Source organism: Maylandia zebra, linkage group LG12 (assembly GCF_041146795.1).
Source record: "Maylandia zebra isolate NMK-2024a linkage group LG12, Mzebra_GT3a, whole genome shotgun sequence".
NCBI classification, from domain to species: Eukaryota; Metazoa; Chordata; class Actinopteri; order Cichliformes; family Cichlidae; genus Maylandia; species Maylandia zebra.
In genome coordinates this window covers 39,057,858-39,075,357 of record NC_135178.1, presented here as the reverse complement: position 1 = coordinate 39,075,357, position 17,500 = coordinate 39,057,858, and the positions used below count along the sequence as shown (strand labels likewise).

The window sequence follows — 17,500 nt, the reverse complement described above, 5'->3', positions numbered from 1 at the left end:
TGGACAAAGGTGTTGTGATAAATGCCATCGTCACGGCGATAAACAACACGACTTTAATAAACAAACGTTGTGATAAAACAATAACACCAGAATAACGTCGAGCAGGTCGTTAGTAACAGAGCAGGTGAGTCAAGCGAGCGTCACGCTGATCAGCTGTGCTTAATCCGTAACCACTGTGTGAACTGAAGCGTGAGCGGGCCGGCGCCGAGTCTAACGCTGGTTGTCCTCGTTGCTCCTGCAGTTGCTTCCTGAGTTGACCAACCCGGACGAGTTGCTGTCCTACCTCGGCCCTCCGGACCTGCCGAGCAACAACAACGACGACCTGCTGTCGCTGTTTGAGAACAACTGAAGCGCTCGCACGGCTCCGGGGTCGGCCACGCCGAGACGTCACGGCAAAATCCGAACTTTATTTTTTATCCTCGCCGCCAACATGGCACCGTCTGCACAGGAAGGGGCGGACCGTGAGGAGGAAGGAAAACAAAATGGCGACTTTTGAATCTAAAAAATCTCTTTGTGTGATTATGAACTCCATGGTAACTTTATTTTATTGTTTTTAATTGTGTTTCGATGCTTCATCCTTCATTCCCTGTCAGTTCAAAGAGGCGCCACAGCGCTGCTTTCACGTACCTGCCCCGCCCACAGCGATGTCACCCAGTCGCTCTTTGTGTAACAGCACAACACTGATTGGCTGTCAGTGTTTTGGCTCAGCCCGTGATTCAGGTTATTCCAGTGCGGCTGGCGTCCTTTGCGGTTCCAGCTGTTGGTGGGTGTGAAACCCGTGAAGGCAGCAGTGTGGCGCGTCACAGCCGGGAGTTTCGGTGCAAAGATGGCTGCAGACGAGCTGTAAGCGGCGTCTTTTCCCACGGACACGCTTTCCTTTCTCACTGGAGATGCTGAGGGGTCCACGCCCGGCCCCGGCGTGCAACACGGACCTCCTGATGACCAATCAGAGAGAGGCAACACGGGCGGCTGTAGCTGCTCAGCCTCCTCCCCTCATGTTATGAGGGTTTTTTGTAAGCGGGCTGGTTGACCTTTGACCTGGCTGCGGTCTGCACATGTGGCTTACTCACATCTGGGCTGAAGCTGCAGTGACAAACGCTGGTTCATCTTCATCATCATCCTGTGTTGTTGTATAGTGACTTAGAGTCCAACAGTTGTGGTGTCTCCATGGAAACCTGTACACGATGATTCAGTAACGATGCTCATAACATAAAGTTTGTAATTTAATAAACAGACACTGGAAAGACACGCAGAGGCTGCGGCGCTTTCATCACGGCGAAGAGCCCGAGGTCTTCATCGGGCATCGACGTCCACACCGCTCATTACTCGCGCTGAAACGAGTCCCCGTGAATAAAAGAGGAAACGTCACATATTTAATGTGACAGTAAGAAACTGGCTGGTGTTTGATCGACGACATGTTCGGTCAGAGAAACGTACAAAACGGCATCTCCTTAAATTTGCACATTTCTGAATGAACTCTGGCACGTTTTTCTCACAGGTTAGATTTTGGTGCTGAGGACATGAATTCCAAAGTAGATTCCACATCCACTTTATTCAGTTTAACATTCAAACCTCTGGCTCTGTGTTCAGTAAACTGTAATCTGGAATATTGTCGATATTATGTTATGAATTAAATCAAGACTAATGGAAAGAAAGACTATCTAAAAATCAAACTTTGAATGGAGTCTGGTGTTGGTGGGTGCACCTGCCTCCAACAATTCAGTTTTATAATAAATCATCTTCACGGTTGGTTCAAAAGCAGAATTAATCCAGTCAGGATCATGTTCTGAAATCTGGTTGTTCAAAGGGTTTTTTTAGTCCTAGACTATGGATTGGCAAGGATTAACCAATCCCAGCACCAGGCTAGAGACTGGATTACACAGGAAAAGTAATAATAGCCAAAAAACTAGAGGTGATAAACAGTGAAGAGAATGACACACTGCACCTTTAATATCATGACCTGAGGAAGGTAAACATGGCTGTGGATAAAAGGATGAATTCTCTGATAAAGGAACAGCCGTTACTATCAAACTTAGTTTCACTGATTCAGTGAAGCTTCATTGATATTGTGAGTTTTGGCGCCCTCTGCAGCCCAGTGAGAGTACTGGAAACCTTTAAAAACTGGGTTACCCAAACGGGATGGTTTGTATCCAGATTACATCTTTTAAACAGCCGAGCCCAGGATTAAATCCAGATATGTGAGTTTTTAATTTATTTATTTTATTTATTTGTTTCACACATGGTACAGCAGTAATGCATTCCCATACACAACCTTCCTTTCAATTAAAGTAACACTGTTTCCATGCATGAAAAGGAGCAGGAAGAAGAATAAATTCTTGATGAAGGACGTGAGTGCAGGTAAAACATTCTGGGAACAAAATCGAGCAGGTGAAGATTTCTAAGATTTCATATCAGTTAATGAAACACGATCAGCTTATGTGCAGTGAACAGGAAGTCCAGTGCACTGTAAGACATAGCACATGCACACCTTGATTTGTTGTGAGGCTGCGTGGAGGGCGCTGAGGTTTCTGCAGGTTTTACTGCGACGGCTGGACACGGAGCACATTTACAGCACTGCGTCTTTGTTCCCTCTCTCACAGACGGCTTTCTTAGTTGAACTGATTCCTCGAGGCCTCTCCTGGTATTCACTGCTCCGTTATTTTAAGAAAAGCTGACCTTAAGGTTTTAAGCAGGAAGCCTCTCTCTCTCAGCACCTATGTGATGAAAGGTCACTGATCGATAGCTCGCTGAACAGCAGCTCGGCGGCATCGACACTGAACGATTTTCCCCGTTAAGCCTCTTAACTCTGACCTATGAATCATTCATGCAGCACAAAGCCTCCTGACTGGATGAGGAGCTGGTGTTGTGTGCACACAGACACCTGAGCGCACTTTACACTGCCTGTCACTCAAACACACCTGTTCCCATTTCTTTAGCTGAATCTGAAAACTGATAACAGTTTAACATAAAATAATGTTTTTGTACCAGTGAGCAGAGTCCCAAAGAGCTGTGAGCTGAAAACTTTGTAGATCTGGGAAGAACAGTTGTGAGGCCTAAAAGTGTGTCTGTAGCATCTGAGAGTCACATCCTTAGGAAAGAGGAAGAATCCACCCGACACAGTAGAGATGACCTGGAGCTTCAGCCAATCATCTTCTGTTCCCTGAAATGAGAACTGTTCCTGAAGACCCTCACAGAGCTGCTCACACCCTCAGGCTAATGTTGTGTTTGCAGGTACATCAGTGAATATAACACTACATGTTTCTACATGTTTCACATTTTGAATTCAGAATCACTGCGTGTTTCACATTTTCCTGCAACTGATGGGGTGGGGGGCTCAGGACTTTCGCACAGCAGTGTGGGGGAATTTGACCCTTTAATCAGACTGTTACGGTGTGTTTGGGGTGCTGCACTCGTTCTCTGTCACTGTTTACAGCTGATTTCCTGACGAACCTCCTGCAGCTGTGACGCAGCTCAGTCTGAGTCTGCGCGCTAAGCTGTGCTGCTGAACTTCGTCTCGAGCTGAACTTTTCCGCGCGCAGTAAATTTCCACGATGAGTAAGTCCGCTCTCTGCAGGAAACACCGGACCGCGCCCTGGCCGCGTGACCGCGCCCCCCTCCCCCGGCGGTGGCAGCACGGTCCCGCTGGCTGCCAGACTTGACGTTCACCCCTCCCACCACCTCGTGTGCTCTGCTGCCATTGGAGGTTCGCGTTGTCTATTTTTGTAGCGCGCGCCGCTTTGGCACTAGAGAGATTCACTTTTTCCTTAAACTGGACGCCGAAACGGGGCGGTGCTCCGAGGACAGGAGCCTTCCCAACACCCAAGCCCCGCCCGGGCGGGTCGGCCTGACATACGAATAGAACGCACCGTTAAACTCAGTCGTCCACTTAGAGAAAAGCTTTCGCTATTCTTTCTGCTGGTTGGATTAAACACGCTTCAATCAAATAATCCCGTGTTACTGACTGGTTCGCTGGGATTTCACGCCGCCCACTCGCGTCTTATATAAATTTTTATCCTCGGATCTTCTCGTTTCCTTGTGGTCCGTTGTGTCTTTTCGCCGGGAAACCCCTCAGTCCTCCGTCTCCAGCTCGACCTACTGAAATGGCCAACCCCAAAGTTTTCTTCGACATCACCGTTGACGGTAAAGCCCAGGGCCGGATCGTGATGGAGGTGAGGCCGCTGCTGCGGTGCGCAGGCCGGTAGTTTATCCCGGGGGTCGGTGGGGCTTACTGCTACTGAATTTAGACGGCGGTTAGTAACTGCTGCTGGGTGCCGATAGTCACCTCTGCCGCGGCTCTTCCTGGCAGCGTGGACCGGGCTTCAGCTGCTGGGGGCAGCCTCCTGTTTCCTTGTAGCATCACAGCAGCTAGCCGAGCTGTCACGAGCGTGTTGGGGGGGCCTTGTGCACGTGTTTGTGGCTGCTCGCCAGCGCCGCTCGAGGCGCTCCGGGGCCGACTGTAGCTGCAGAGGCCGCCGTTGGCGCGTAGAATGCAGCTAGTGTGATTTTGATGTCAATGTCAGCGTCCCGGGGCTGAACGACTCTGGTTTGAATGCCTGTCTGCTCACAGTCATTAGTCCCCGGTTGATTGGAGACCAGCGGGTTAGCTGTGGTCGGAAAATGTCTCAAACTCGAGTCACATGGAGGCGCAGACTGGGCCCGCGCCCCTCGGAGCGAGTATTTTACCCGCCGACGAATGAGCGATGCTAATGCTACTTTTATTGCAGGCTCTTTGTTGCGGCTGCGCGGCCTTCGCAGACCCGGGAAAGCCGCGCTGCTGTCGGTGAACTGTCGCCTGTGTGAGACGAACGGGGCGGGGAAACGCTTTTTCTGAGGCTCGTGTGATAAAACTTGAGTAGCCGGTTCTGTGGCTGTTAGCCACCGAGGCTAACTGCGCTGTTCCCCGTGTTTGCTTCTGGAATCTTCCACTGAGCTGGCGCGGTCCGCGGGGGGAGGGGAGTTGAGATGCGGATGCGGGGTTACCGTGTGGCCCTTTGTTCCCGGTGTGAGAACCTAACCTTACGTAACCGAGCTGCCGCTTATGGGGCGCTTCGTTGGCGGGCTTATGTTTGTTTAACCAGGTTAACTGCAGGCTAAAAAATAGCTAGCATGAGTGCTAGCCGTCCAGCCATTTTGTGCTTGTAGCAGCAGGACGTTATGGGCGTTCCCAGCATGCACGCGTTAATAATAATAATAATAATAATAATAATACATTTTATTTAAATAGCGCCTTTCAAAGCACCCAAGGACACTGTACAACAGATAAAAACTGGAAATATACACAATGGTAAAAATAGAAGATAAAAGTTAAAACATACAGAAATTTAAGAATAGGCAATTTTAAACAGATGAGTTTTGAGGGTGGACTTAAAAAGAGAGAATGAACTAATATTTCTGAGGTCCGGGGGTAGGGAATTCCAAAGTCGAGGGGCAGAGCAGCTAAAGGCCCTCCCTCCCATTGTGATCAGATGAGCAGAGGGAACAGAGAGAGAAAGAGAAGATGAAGATCTGAGGCAGCGGGATGGGAGCTTCATCTGTAATAAGTCAGAGAGGTACGGTGGAGAGAGAGAATGAATAGCCTTGAATGTATACAGAATTATTTTAAAATGGATGCGAAATTTGACCGGGAGCCAGTGAAGTTGCTTCAGGATTGGGGAGATGTGGTGGGTAGAAGAAGTCCTAGTAATAATACGGGCAGCAGAGTTCTGGACACGTTGGAGCTTGTTGATAGATTTTTGTGTGAGGCCAAATAATAATGAGTTGCAGTAGTCAATTCTAGAGATAACAAGATTATGGATGAGAATGGCAGTGGCGTGAGGTGTGAGGAAGGGGCGGAGGCGATTAATGTTACGGAGTTGGAAATATGCTGCACGTGTAATATTATTGATATGTGAGTTAAAGGATAATGTGCTATCGAGAATGACACCCAAGCTTTTCACAGAGGGAGAGATAGGGACCAGCGAGTTATTGATGGTGAGAGAGAAATTGTTAATTCTGGATAGCAGTCGTTTAGTGCCAACCAGAAGAAGTTCCGATTTATTGCTGTTGAGTTTAAGAAAGTTGGAGGAGAACCAAGAATTAAGTTCAGCTAGACAGAGGATGAGGGAGGGTGGAGGAAGAGTAGAGTCAGGTTTGGTAGAGAGATAGAGCTGGGTGTCATCGGCGTAGCAGTGGAACTGAATATTATATTTACGAAAAATATGTCCGAGTGGAAGAAGGTAGATGATGAAAAGAAGGGGCCCGAGGACAGATCCCTGGGGCACCCCAGTGGATAAAGTGGTTAAAAACGGCCCAAACCAGAACGGCTGCATTCCTGGCAGGGTTGGGGGGGTTTGTGGGGTAACCGGAGCTTCCCAGTTCTCGCAGCAGATGGAGGATAAAAAAGATGAAGGTGCACACTGTGTTTTTGCTGAGCAGGCGCAGCAGTTGCAGACCTCACCCTGCTGCACCTCTGGTCATGCCTCCGCGGTGGCGTCACTGCTGTGGGGGCCCTGCAGACGCAGTGCTGCAGCTCTTCCACTCGGGCTGAGCAGAAGTCGGCCGGGCTTGCTACGTTTACCTGCAGCGCCACAGAGCAGGGCGCTGTAAGGCTGTGGGCGGGCTGAGCAAAGTTCACCATGGCTGATAAACCTCCGGAGTTTGGCTGGCGACCATACGTAGGAGCTGCCGGCTGAGGTGGTGTCTCAAGATCAAAGTCATCCCTTCCCTCTCTCTGAACTTTGTTCCTGCAGCTCCGTGCTGATGTGGTGCCAAAGACTGCTGAGAACTTCCGCGCCCTCTGCACCAACGAGAAGGGATTCGGCTACAAGGGATCCAGCTTCCACCGCATCATCCCACAGTTTATGTGCCAGGTGAGCTCAAAATGCAGGTTCTACAGAGAAAGTGAGAGCAGATTTAATAAGACACTACAGTACTCCTTACCTGTGTGAACATGTGATCTGTAACGTGCCTCTGATGTCATAGGGTGGCGACTTCACGAACCACAACGGAACCGGAGGAAAGTCCATCTATGGCAACAAGTTTGCAGATGAGAACTTCACCCTGGAACACACCGGCCCCGGCATCCTGTCCATGGCCAACGCCGGCCCCAACACCAACGGGTCTCAGTTCTTCATCTGCACCGAAAAGACGTCATGGTACGTACGTGCTCGGACCCGTGCTTCACAGACAGGAAGTCAGACCCACGCTGGTGTGAAGTGATCCATCGGCACTGATGTAATATTCCTGCTCTGGGTTGTGCTGGAGTGTTTTATCAAATGACCAGAGGTAACGGTCAGATGGTGTCGTCATCAGGAGCTGGGAGTCCGTCAAACATGACGCCGTGTTAGTCTTTCAGTTAAACCTGAAGTAGAACTGCTCAGAACAAAATGTTTATGGAACATAATAAAGTGATTCTGACGTCTGAGACGGTAACGGTGAACGCGAACGACCTCTAACCGCTTGGCTCCGCCCATGTTCTCAGCTGCAGACGAGGTTTAATCTCACAAAGGGCTCGAGCAACAAAAGCGCTGATCTAAAACCGCTGTCAGCGGGTCGTCGTGGTTTAAACGTGCGCAGGTGTGGGAGGGGACTGCACGCGCTGGAAACACAAACTCAGCTTGCAGGCACAAACACGACTGACGCACACGGTAACCCCGTCCGTGGGCTCAGCTCTAGTCGCGCGGGGAATTTTTCTCGTGCGCTTGTTCTGCGCGTCACTCACTCCCTCCTTAGATGACTGCTGGTTATGGCTGCAGTGCACCTGCTGTGGCTGACATCACGGGGCGGCCCCGTGTTTAGATTTAAATCTCTCCAATCAGCAGTGTTTAGTCAGGACGTGTCGTGGCGTGCAGACAGTTTCATGATGCGTTTGGTGGCGTGGGCTGCTAGTTTCCTCAAGCATCCTCTGGTGTCTCCTTGGCTGAAGGAGGTAATAAAGGAAGCTCGTTTTTTTTAAGTAGGCGTCATGGTTGGTTTTTAAGCTGAAGGTCAGAGGTCAGTTTAGTGTATTCAGACTGTTTGTCTCACTGTGTCCTGACGGCGCTCTCTGTGCCCACAGGCTGGACGGGAAGCACGTGGTGTTCGGCAGCGTGGTCGAGGGGCTGGACGTGGTGAGGAAGATGGAGAGCCTTGGCACCAGTAGTGGGAAACCCAAAGGCAAGGTTGTCATCGCCAACTGCGGGCAGCTCTGAGCTCACCGCCCTTCCTGCCCGCCCGTCCTGTAGCTGCTCCCTGTTTAGGCTCCACCCCTCCACCATTCAACATTCCTATTGATGGAGACCCACCTGATCCCCCTCTGTCCCCCCTTTTTCTTTTTTTTATTCTGTTAAATCCTGTTGCTGCATTTGTGACTTTGCCTTTTGGAAGTTTCTTTTGCATTAACGTTTTTCCACAGTCTTGACGGTCTTTCGTTAAATCAAAGAGAATAAAACAAACGATGCCTTGACAATTGAAACGTGTGTTGTGATGTTTGAGTCTCAAAGCTCGCCGTCTGCACGCCGCCACCCTCGCAATCGGCGTGGCCATTTTAAATTGTATTTAAGAAGGACAGACGTTGTTCTGAACTTCAGCAATAAAATTTACCTGCGGCCGAACACCTGAGCTGTGACAGGAAGTGATGTCACTGTGAAATGTGTTCTAACACAGTAAATCTGGAGCGTTTCTGCTGAACTGTGTGGGTGATTGGTGTGTAATCTGATTACTCTCACAGGTGCAGGCCTTTCTAAATTGTTAACAAGTGACACCTGCTGGTAAAGCTGTGGAATTGCACCTGAACAGGAGGGCGGAGCTGACACAGAGCACTGCATTCATCACAGAAACACGAGGTTAAAGTCGCTCACAGCGGCTGTGTGTGTGTGTGTGTGTGTGTGTGTGCGCGCAGCAGTGTAGGAAGAACGTATAATGTGCATTGCTGTGGTGAGAACCCACAGGTGTGTGACTGCAGGTGGAGCAGCTCCACGCCTCTGCTGATGCTCTCATATAAAATAAACTGAAGCTTTTCCTCTGAGCGTGCTCGAGCAGAGCCTCCACCAGGAAGGAGGTGTTTGGTATATCCAGATAACTTCAGGGTTCACTCAGACCATCGTGGTTCTTTGTGCCGTAAACCTCACCTGCCTCGGGCTCACATTAGAATTAGAATAGATGTGCACTGATAAGGAATATTTCACTAAGATACAATGCAGCCACGCCATTCAGTGCCTCAGTACAAAGACTGTAGCCTTGGGAAGCTCCTCTTCTCTCCAAAGAGGAACAGACTCTATGCTAAGAAATTTGAGAAGCTCCTTGTTTTGAGATGCAACCACTGGTTTAATGGCTACGATGGATGTAAGGGGTGTGTGGATGTGGCAAGAGTTCATGTTTAAAAAAAAAAAAAAAAAGCAGAGGACATTAAAGCAGGACTCTAATAAACCTCTACTGCAAGAACTGCACGTGTGACTTCAAATAGATTGTAAATGGCCATGGAGTTGACACTTTGTATTACCTGTTTATATTTTTGTACTTTATAAAAATGTTTGTTTTATTATACAGTATTATTATTATTATTATTATAAAGTATCCTTTTTATTTACTTTTGCATGGAGAAAAATACTTGTTTAGCTGAGTTCTCTAAGGCTGTTACAGTTTGGCTCATTTAATTTGCACTACATTGCCTAAAAAGCATCATTTAATGTAACACTTTTTTAAAGTAACACAATAGTTACTTTTCCTAGTAATTAATTACTTTTATAATATATAATAAATATTCTATATTATATTTATATTTAGTCGGGGGTTGGGAAGCGCATCTGTAACCGGAAGGTCCCTGGTTCGATCCCCGGACTCTGTCCTGGTATGTGGATATGACAGCCTCGCCTCTGTCAGTGCGCCCCAGGGCAGCTGTGGCTACAACTGTAGCTGCCTCCACCAGTGTGTGAATGTGAGTGTGAATGAATAGTGGCATTGTAAAGCGCTTTGGGTGCCTTGAAAAGCGCTATATAAATCCAATCCATTATTATTAAAATTGTAACTCAGTTACTTTTTTGAAGAAGTAACTGTAACTAATTAGTTTTTCAAAGTAACTTGCCCAACACTGGACACCAAGCAGTTTGTGTATCAGTTTTAACATGGAAGTCTATGGGGCCTGAGTCGCTGCTGCCTCTGGTGGACGTTAGAGGAACTGCAGGGTCACAATGCTGCTCAGCGAGTGAGTAATGAATAATAAGGGTGGAGTTTGTCCCACAGAGCTGTCAGTCAAACCCCACCTGTGCCCGCCCACACACCTGAGAAGAGCTCAGACCAACTTTCATTGACTTTTATTGGTTGAAGTGACAGTGATGGAGAAAGTGTGGCAGCTGCTGATTGGATGAACCTGTGATATGAGAAACATCTAAAACCTTCTACAGACTTAAATAAAGAGTTCATGAGTCCGTCAGCAGCTCCCCTCTGCCGTCCTCCGCTTCTTCCCAGAATGCCTTGTTTTCCGCTGGCCCTGCTTCGGCCGGGGCGCGCACACCCCCTGGCCCTTGTTTTTGCCCGTCTCTACCCGGTCCACGGCGGTGCAGAAAAGCCCCGCATCGCAGTCGCAGCGTCCCAGGTTCCTCCTCCGCTTGGTTGGACCTCGCAGCAGACAGGCCTCGCCCTCCACCGGGATCCGCTGGCACCGTTTGCCGGTCAGGTACCGGACGCAGCACAGGCCGTCCGCGCAGTCGCCGGACCGGACGCAGCTCGACATCTCCAGAGCTGAAACGCACACACACATGTTAGCACGCCCGCTTCCTGCTGCAGTGCACTCTGGGAAAGCAGCACATGCTCAGTCTCTCACTTTTGGTCCTGTTGCCGTCAGCGTCCCTCTGTCCTCCCGTCACTCTGCCCGCCTGTCCGTCCGCCTGTCCGTCACTGGGGGACGGCCTTCTGTCAGCTCTGTTACTGCAGCGCCCACTCTGCTGCACACAGGCAAGAATCATCAGACAAATGATGTCATCCAATCTAGGTTTACTGATATCGCACCAAATAATAACAGTCGCCTTAACGCGCTGTATCCTGTAGGGCAGTGATGCACAGCGGGGGCGGGGCCTCCTGGTACTTATTTATATAAATGTAAAGTGAATTCAAACTGTAACAGGAAGTGCTCATGTGTGATGTCACTCATTACTGACATGCACACTTTAGCAGCAGCGTTAGCAGTTAGCCTTTGTTTATGTCTGTGAATAAAGTTGTTGAGGACGTCATCACTGCGTCACACTGAGTGAAGACGTAAAGTATTGATGTCAAAGTGTGTGAGTATCCGTGAGCGCTGCACCGACACGTCGCTGTGAATACGTGAAGCCTGCAGGTGGAGGTCGATGGAGGATCAATAAACCTTTATTATTCACTTTGTTATTAATTTACCAAATTAAACTCCAGCTAACAGGAGACAGATTTACTAGCGCCGGCAGGTGGGCGGGGCTAGGCGGTACTGACCGGAGGTGCGTTGCATTGAGTCGAAGTACATGGCGGGCTTTGTCGTCGGTGGGAGTTGGAATTTGTCTCCATCCTGTCGTCATGGGAACGATCCTAAAAGGTGAGAGAGTGATGTCAGAGTTAAAGATGGCGCCAAGCAGCTGCTTTTTTTCTCTTGAATGAATCTTAAAAAATGAAATCCGTCCACACAGAGAAGCTGAACCCTGTGAAGACGCGCTCCTCACAGACTGATTCATCCATCAGCTCAGTGATCAATGATCATTGAGCTGATCAAGATCTTCATCTGAGACAACAAAGCTTCACGTGAACAGAAACTCCGCCCTGCTGCAGTAATGACAGCGTCACCTGTGCCTGTGAAGCTGGACTTTTGTTACCTGCTGCTGTACACAGATCCTTCACATCACAGCGACGGCAGGACAAAACCCAGAAACACGTTTACCAGAAGTATTAAATGAGTGTGCATGCAAAGAGAGCAGGACACGCGTCTGCGCTGGGCGACGCCGTCTCGCTTTGTTTTTGGCCTTTAAGGCTCTTAAACTGAAAACTCAGCACACAGGAAGCTTTAACACTGGAGCTTCCTGCAGACTGGTGAAATGAGGCCTCGTGCACGAGCAGCGAGAGATCAGTCTAACGTCTTTAAAGCGACCCTGAAGAACCGCTTTCACGATTTCAGCGATTTTCTGTCCTGATGAATCTGAAAGTTGAAAACTTGCTCTCACATTTCATCCACAGATTTATTCAGAGCATCAGAGACTCTCCCTCTCGCTGCTGCTGCTGCCTAAGCTCTGTTGTGTTCGAGGGGGTTCGTCCTCCCCACTGACACCAACACCTTTCTGTGGGTTTTCTTTGCTGTGATTTTGTGCTGTGTAAATAAAATTCAACTCAAACATACTGAACTAAACGGATGTAATGAATTTTCTTTCTGCTGGAAAGATTAAAGGAAGCTTGAATGGACAAAGCAGATTTTTAAGTTGACTCCAGATGTTAAACATTCAAAAATATTAATACAATTATTTTTAATAAATGTCTCAAAATAATTTTTAAAATAAACGAATGAGCTTCTGTCTCAGGTTTGAATAATTAGATCCAACTTGTAGCACTTTATTGTGAACACCTGCTTATTTATCAGTTATCCAGTCAGCCAATCAGGAGGCAGCAGTGCAGCATGAACAGGTGAGGAGCTTCAGGTTGCGCTGACCTGAGGCTTTCGACGTCACGTAAACGGAATGCAGCGGGATGCAGAGTGTGAGGTGTCCTCGTCTTACCGGCAGCTCGGAGCTCTGCAGCGCCGACTCTTTGGAGGATCTGATGGTGTTTGAGTCCAGAGCCAGACCGCAGACCACAGACACGCACAGGACGCTGCGCAGCATCCACATCCTCCAATCGATCAGTGGATCAGTCGGGCGAAAACGGCTTCACAGCTTCTTCAGTTCCTCTGAGCTCTTCACGAGAAAGTCCTACAGAGCTGCGTTTCTTTCAGTCATCAGAGCGAACCTGCAGAGTCTCCTTCCTGCTTATCCGAATGAAGCTCGCCTTCTTCTACCTGCTGCCTTCAGGTGTGCTTGTTTTTATACCCCTCCCCTCCCCTCTGATCTGCCCTCTGTCAGCCGCCGGGTCCTCAGAAGTTTTTGAAGGAGCTTTTGAAGCTCCAGCAGATCAGTCGGCGGAGACGGTGCCGCCGCCACTTCCTTCCTGGAAGCCCCGCGGCCTCTGGTGAGGCGGGAGTCTGTTTGATATGTGACACCGCAGAGACCACAGAGAGATTAAAACACACCTGGAGACACAAGACAGGTAGAGCCGTGTGTGTGTGCGCGTGTGTACGTGTGTGTGTACGTGTGTGTGTGGTTTCACTTCATGTGGTTTGAAAGGCCACCTTAAAGACTCATTAGAGCTGGAGCTGCGTCTCTCAGGCGGGCGGATGTGTGAGTGTTTGCAGGTGATTAAAGCTGATTTAAGAGATGACGACACTGAAGCCGGCGCTTCACAGAGCAGAAGAAGAACTAAAGGAAAGTCAGTCTGCCTGACACAAAGGGTTAAGATGAAACATGAACGATCTCGAGTGCTTGGATGGAGACGTGGCCGTGCGATGGCGCGCATCAAAGCTTCTTTGCTTTACTGCGAGCGTGTCTGAAGGAGCTTGCGGCTCCTAACACGCCGACCCGGGAAACGCTCACGCGTCCCTTTAAAGGAGAGTCAGAGCTGCTCACACACGAAACATCGTCTGTCCTCCTCAGACGCTTCAGTGTGATGACTTCTGCGTGCTTCTGCAATTCGCTGAGGAACAGTTTCAGACTTTTACTGCTGGATGAGCCCTCCACCCACATTAGTGTTTGACCCGTCTTCTTCTGCTGCGTCTCAGCTTCTGGACCAAGTCCTGACGTGTGGAGTTGCAGTCCCACCGTATCAGAGCTCCAAGCTGATCTCACTGCGACGTCCTCACAGACCAACACCTTCCAACCATCCAGGAGCAGCTTGGAGTGCTTCTAGCAGGATGGAGCGCCACTGAGCGAAGGTGATCGCGACATCGACAGTCTGGAGACATGTTCAGGAAACTCCACACCTTCACCCCATCCAGACTCTGTCATCAGTCCTTAACGCTCAAACTCAGCATCATAACTGATGAAGGTAACTCTGTCAGTGGACTCAGGCTAGCTCAGGTGTATGGACAGGTGTCTGCAGCAGGAGGCGGAACAGGTGAGGATGAGTTCAGCTTCTGATTCTGCTGGAGCAGGTGGCAGAGTTTTACCCAGAGGCAGGGAAACGATGGAGGGCGTTCCTCTTTCCACAGGAAAACTCCAGCTCGGGATTACAGGTGAGTTTCTTGAGTGATGGCAGAGAGACATCGACGAGCATCAGAGAGTCCGATCGCACAACGAAAGCAGCGAAAGCTCGAGCTGGTGCTTAAATACAGGAGGGTAATGACCTGATAATGAACAGGTGTGTCGGCGCAGGACCTCCCCACATACACCTGAGCAGTGGACAGGAAAACCGGGAGGGAACCCGGACCATGACAGCCATGTTATGTTGTAGTCTTACGGTGTGTTCACACTGAACGCGATGGACGTGAACAAAACGCCCCTAATTTGACGCGTGCACATTCGCGTCTTAACACGTGTCCAAGAAAAATCCATCGCGCGCGTGAACCGGAAATGTGGGAGGGAGTTGTGCCAGACCAGTATCTTTGCTAGATGGCAGCTGTCGAGCTAGCGCTTGAAGAGAGAGTCTCCCTTCTCTATGTACTGTGGAGAGCAGAGCAGCGGCGTAAAAGATGTCCTCGCCGTACCTGGGTCCATCAGGTCCTCCAGAGGTGTGAGCAGTTTGGTGAGTTTCACCATTTGCTCCAGGAGCTGCGCCTGGATGACGGCCGATTCCAGCGATATCACCGTCGGCCAGTTTGAGGACCTGCTGTCCCGCGTCGGTCCCAGCATCGCCCGCCTAGACACCAACTACAGGCGCTCAATCCCACCTGCAGAGTGCCTGTCCATCTGCCTGAGGTTAGTAAAAGTATTTAATACGGTAGTCCTTTATTGATACCTGTGCTAATATATGCTAAACTATCGTTTATAGACTGCTAACATGGATGTGCTATGCTAACAGTGAATGCTGTCGGTGTTTACTGAAAGCAAACTGTGGTACAGAGACGACTCTTTATAATATTTCTAGTGATACTCAGAAGGTCTCATCAAGTCCCGATTTAATTCGATTTATGCTGTTATCAGTGTTTGAATGATAGCATGGCTGTGGTGTCACATCAATGTATGCGCTCGGTGTTTGCTGATATCAAACTGTAGCATTAGGACCACTGAGTTAACCTTGTAGTGATACTCACTCCTTTTTATTTAGACCTGGTTTAATTCTGGGATAGTTGAATATTTGTATATAATCCCTGCAGCTGTCAGACTCTATAGCAGGGGTCACAGCCTTTATTAAAACAGAGTTAGATAAAACTGAACAGTTTGGTTCATCTCTAGTTACATGGTTCTATCTTGATAAGCTGTCTTATCACAGATTAATTTTTCAAAAATATTAATGATTTAAGCAAGGAAAGGGCTACATGTCAACACACAACTCTTTATTTCTATTAATGTCTCACTTCATTCCTACCTGATTGACATGTTTAGGAATTATGAGTGATTGGCTCACTGTAGTTGTGAAAGTTGCTACCAATCAAATTATGATATGTTAAAGTTAAAACAAAACACAACTGTTTTAGATATTATCTAATATACATTTTGTAATTATCCTTATAATTACAAAAGGTTTTATGTAAGATTTAAGTTTTGTGATTTATATCTGACATCACAAAAGTATTTTGGAATTTGAATAATGTATTTTGTAACTGCAGTACACATAATACTGATTTTGAACAATTTTGTCCAGGTTCCTTGTCACCGCGGACTCCTTCAGGACCATCGCGTTCAGTTTCAGAGTCGGTGTGTCCACGGTGAGCCAGATCACCCCCCAGGCAGCGACGGCCATCTGGGACTGTCTAGTGGACGACTTCATGGCTGTGCCTTCACCTGGAGACTGGCGCTCCATCACAGAGGGATTCCAGGAGCGCTGGAACTTCCCTCTGTGCTGTGCAGCTCTGGATGGGAAGCACGTCCAGACAAAGGCACCCCATATATCATATAGGAGACACACACATTGATATACACTAAATATTCATTTCATTTCTTTTTTGTGGTGCCCAAATTGATGCACCTGCTTGATTTTGTTTAAACAATTATTGCACACTTTCTGTAAATCCAGTAAACTTCTTTTCACTTCTCAAATATCTGCCCGCCACTTTCGTGCGCCTTTTCCCCTCGCGGTGCAGGTGTCTATTTCCGAATGAGGCTCATAGTTATGGGTGTTTTTGTGCTGTTTTTTCTATTGGACGTGATGGTTATCAAAACCAAACATGATAAATTTGGCAAGTGCAGGAGACACGACACGGAGCAGATTTGTCAATCAGGCTGCAGAATGCAATGCTGTACTGTGCAATAAAAAAATCAGCGAAAAAGTGAAGCAGCGACGGATGAACAGCGGGACCACTGTGTGCTGTTTATTAATAAACAATAAAATATATTCCTAAATGACAACATGCCTAAAAGCAGAACGGTATTTGTACGTCAGTGGGAAAATAGCGGTGGCTTGCTAGCTTTTGTGCGGCTTCCCCGGGTCAGTGAAAACTTTAGAGAAAACTTAAGAGAAATGAATGAACTTACCAGGTTGCCCGATCTCTTTACATATCTTCCTCCAAGCTCGGTCCTTTATATTCCTGTCTCGGTACAGAAAGCAGCTGGTGTTGTACAGCTCCGAGTTGTTTGCTACCGCATTGATTAGCCTTCCCCTCCATTGAAGTATGAAAGGCTTTGGCTGGATCTGCCCCTTTGACCTAGGTAACAGCCACGTCACCAGGCTCCTGATTGGTTGTCGCGGCGCGATTTGACGCTGGAGTTCAGATTTTTCCAACTCGAGCGGGGGACGCGAAACGCGCGTATGCACAAAATGCAACACAAAAACTCACACGCGTGGTTTTATTCGCGAGTCAGACGCGCCAGACGCGCTACACTGACGCGCGTTTCAGGCGTTTTGGCGACGCAAATCTGCTTCCGAATTTTCGCGGGACCCGCAATCGCGTGTCATCGCTCCTTTCCATTGACTTTACATGTAAACCTGACGCTCTATTCGCGTCCATCGCGTTCGGTGTGAACACACCGTTAGTGAAAGAAGGTGTTTATTTCACCCAAACCAGTCCCAGTTTCCCTCTGTGGTCAGTGGTCCACCTGCAGTAGCTCCATGAGCTCCAGGTGGGCCTCTCCACGCAATTTGAGCATCACTGTGTCAGTGTAAGAGAGGCCCAATGAGAAAAAGATGGCCAACATGTTTACTGTAGTTCTAATTGCATCTGCTGTAATTACCCCTCTGCACGGTTTGACTGACACTCACCACCAGGGGGCGACGCATGTTCTTAATTGTTTGCTGCTTAATTGTGACGTTAAATGTACAAATGTGTACACAAAGACTTACCTGGTTAAATAACAGCTATAATCACTGCGCCCTCATGTGGTCATATGGCCTATTTGCAGTTTTTCTCCAA

General features: G+C 48.5%; 3 protein-coding genes across 7 annotated transcripts in view; 2 read left to right on the top strand and 1 right to left on the bottom strand.

The window, feature by feature from the left end:
• LOC101468070 (zinc finger MIZ domain-containing protein 2) overlaps positions 1 to 1,248 on the top strand; it is a 16,138-nt gene extending 14,890 nt beyond the window's left edge. For all 4 annotated transcript variants that reach the window (XM_024804475.2, XM_024804472.2, XM_024804473.2 and 1 more), the window contains exon 21: positions 242 to 1,248. In XM_024804475.2, the coding sequence (XP_024660243.1) occupies positions 242 to 349 (108 nt within the window). In that variant the 3' untranslated portion in view covers positions 350 to 1,248. The remainder of the gene's footprint in view (positions 1 to 241) is intronic.
• A 2,760-nt stretch (positions 1,249 to 4,008) lies between these two features.
• ppiaa (peptidylprolyl isomerase Aa (cyclophilin A)) lies at positions 4,009 to 8,431 on the top strand. Its single transcript, XM_004571608.6, has 4 exons — positions 4,009 to 4,169; positions 6,729 to 6,848; positions 6,961 to 7,133; positions 8,036 to 8,431. Exons 1-4 carry the CDS (start codon positions 4,101 to 4,103, stop codon positions 8,166 to 8,168), a joined length of 495 nt encoding a protein of 164 aa, XP_004571665.3. The 5' UTR covers positions 4,009 to 4,100; the 3' UTR covers positions 8,169 to 8,431.
• Positions 8,432 to 10,252: 1,821 nt separating this feature from the next.
• LOC101477926 (uncharacterized) lies at positions 10,253 to 12,941 on the bottom strand. Of its 2 annotated transcripts, none has more exons than XM_004571609.3 (4): positions 12,681 to 12,941; positions 11,416 to 11,508; positions 10,778 to 10,898; positions 10,253 to 10,695 (listed from the first exon to the last, which is right to left on the bottom strand). In XM_004571609.3, exons 1-4 carry the CDS (start codon positions 12,789 to 12,791, stop codon positions 10,385 to 10,387), a joined length of 636 nt encoding a protein of 211 aa, XP_004571666.3. In that variant the 5' UTR covers positions 12,792 to 12,941; the 3' UTR covers positions 10,253 to 10,384. The 2 variants fall into 2 exon arrangements, with proteins under 2 accessions (XP_004571666.3, XP_076747382.1); XM_076891267.1 differs by having other exon boundaries at positions 10,778 to 10,895.
• Positions 12,942 to 17,500: the final 4,559 nt, after the last annotated feature.

Coding starts and splice junctions, on each gene's coding strand:
- ppiaa (XM_004571608.6), top strand. CDS start 4,101: ATGGCCAACCCCAAAGTTTTCTTCGACATCACCGTTGACGGTAAAGCC. Junction 4,170..6,728: donor AGGGCCGGATCGTGATGGAG/GTGAGGCCGCTG, acceptor TTGTTCCTGCAG/CTCCGTGCTGATGTGGTGCC. Junction 6,849..6,960: donor TCCCACAGTTTATGTGCCAG/GTGAGCTCAAAA, acceptor CTGATGTCATAG/GGTGGCGACTTCACGAACCA.
- LOC101477926 (XM_004571609.3), bottom strand. CDS start 12,791: ATGTGGATGCTGCGCAGCGTCCTGTGCGTGTCTGTGGTCTGCGGTCTG. Junction 10,899..11,415: donor CTCAATGCAACGCACCTCCG/GTCAGTACCGCC, acceptor GCCTGTGTGCAG/CAGAGTGGGCGCTGCAGTAA. Junction 10,696..10,777: donor TGACGGCAACAGGACCAAAA/GTGAGAGACTGA, acceptor TGTGCGTTTCAG/CTCTGGAGATGTCGAGCTGC.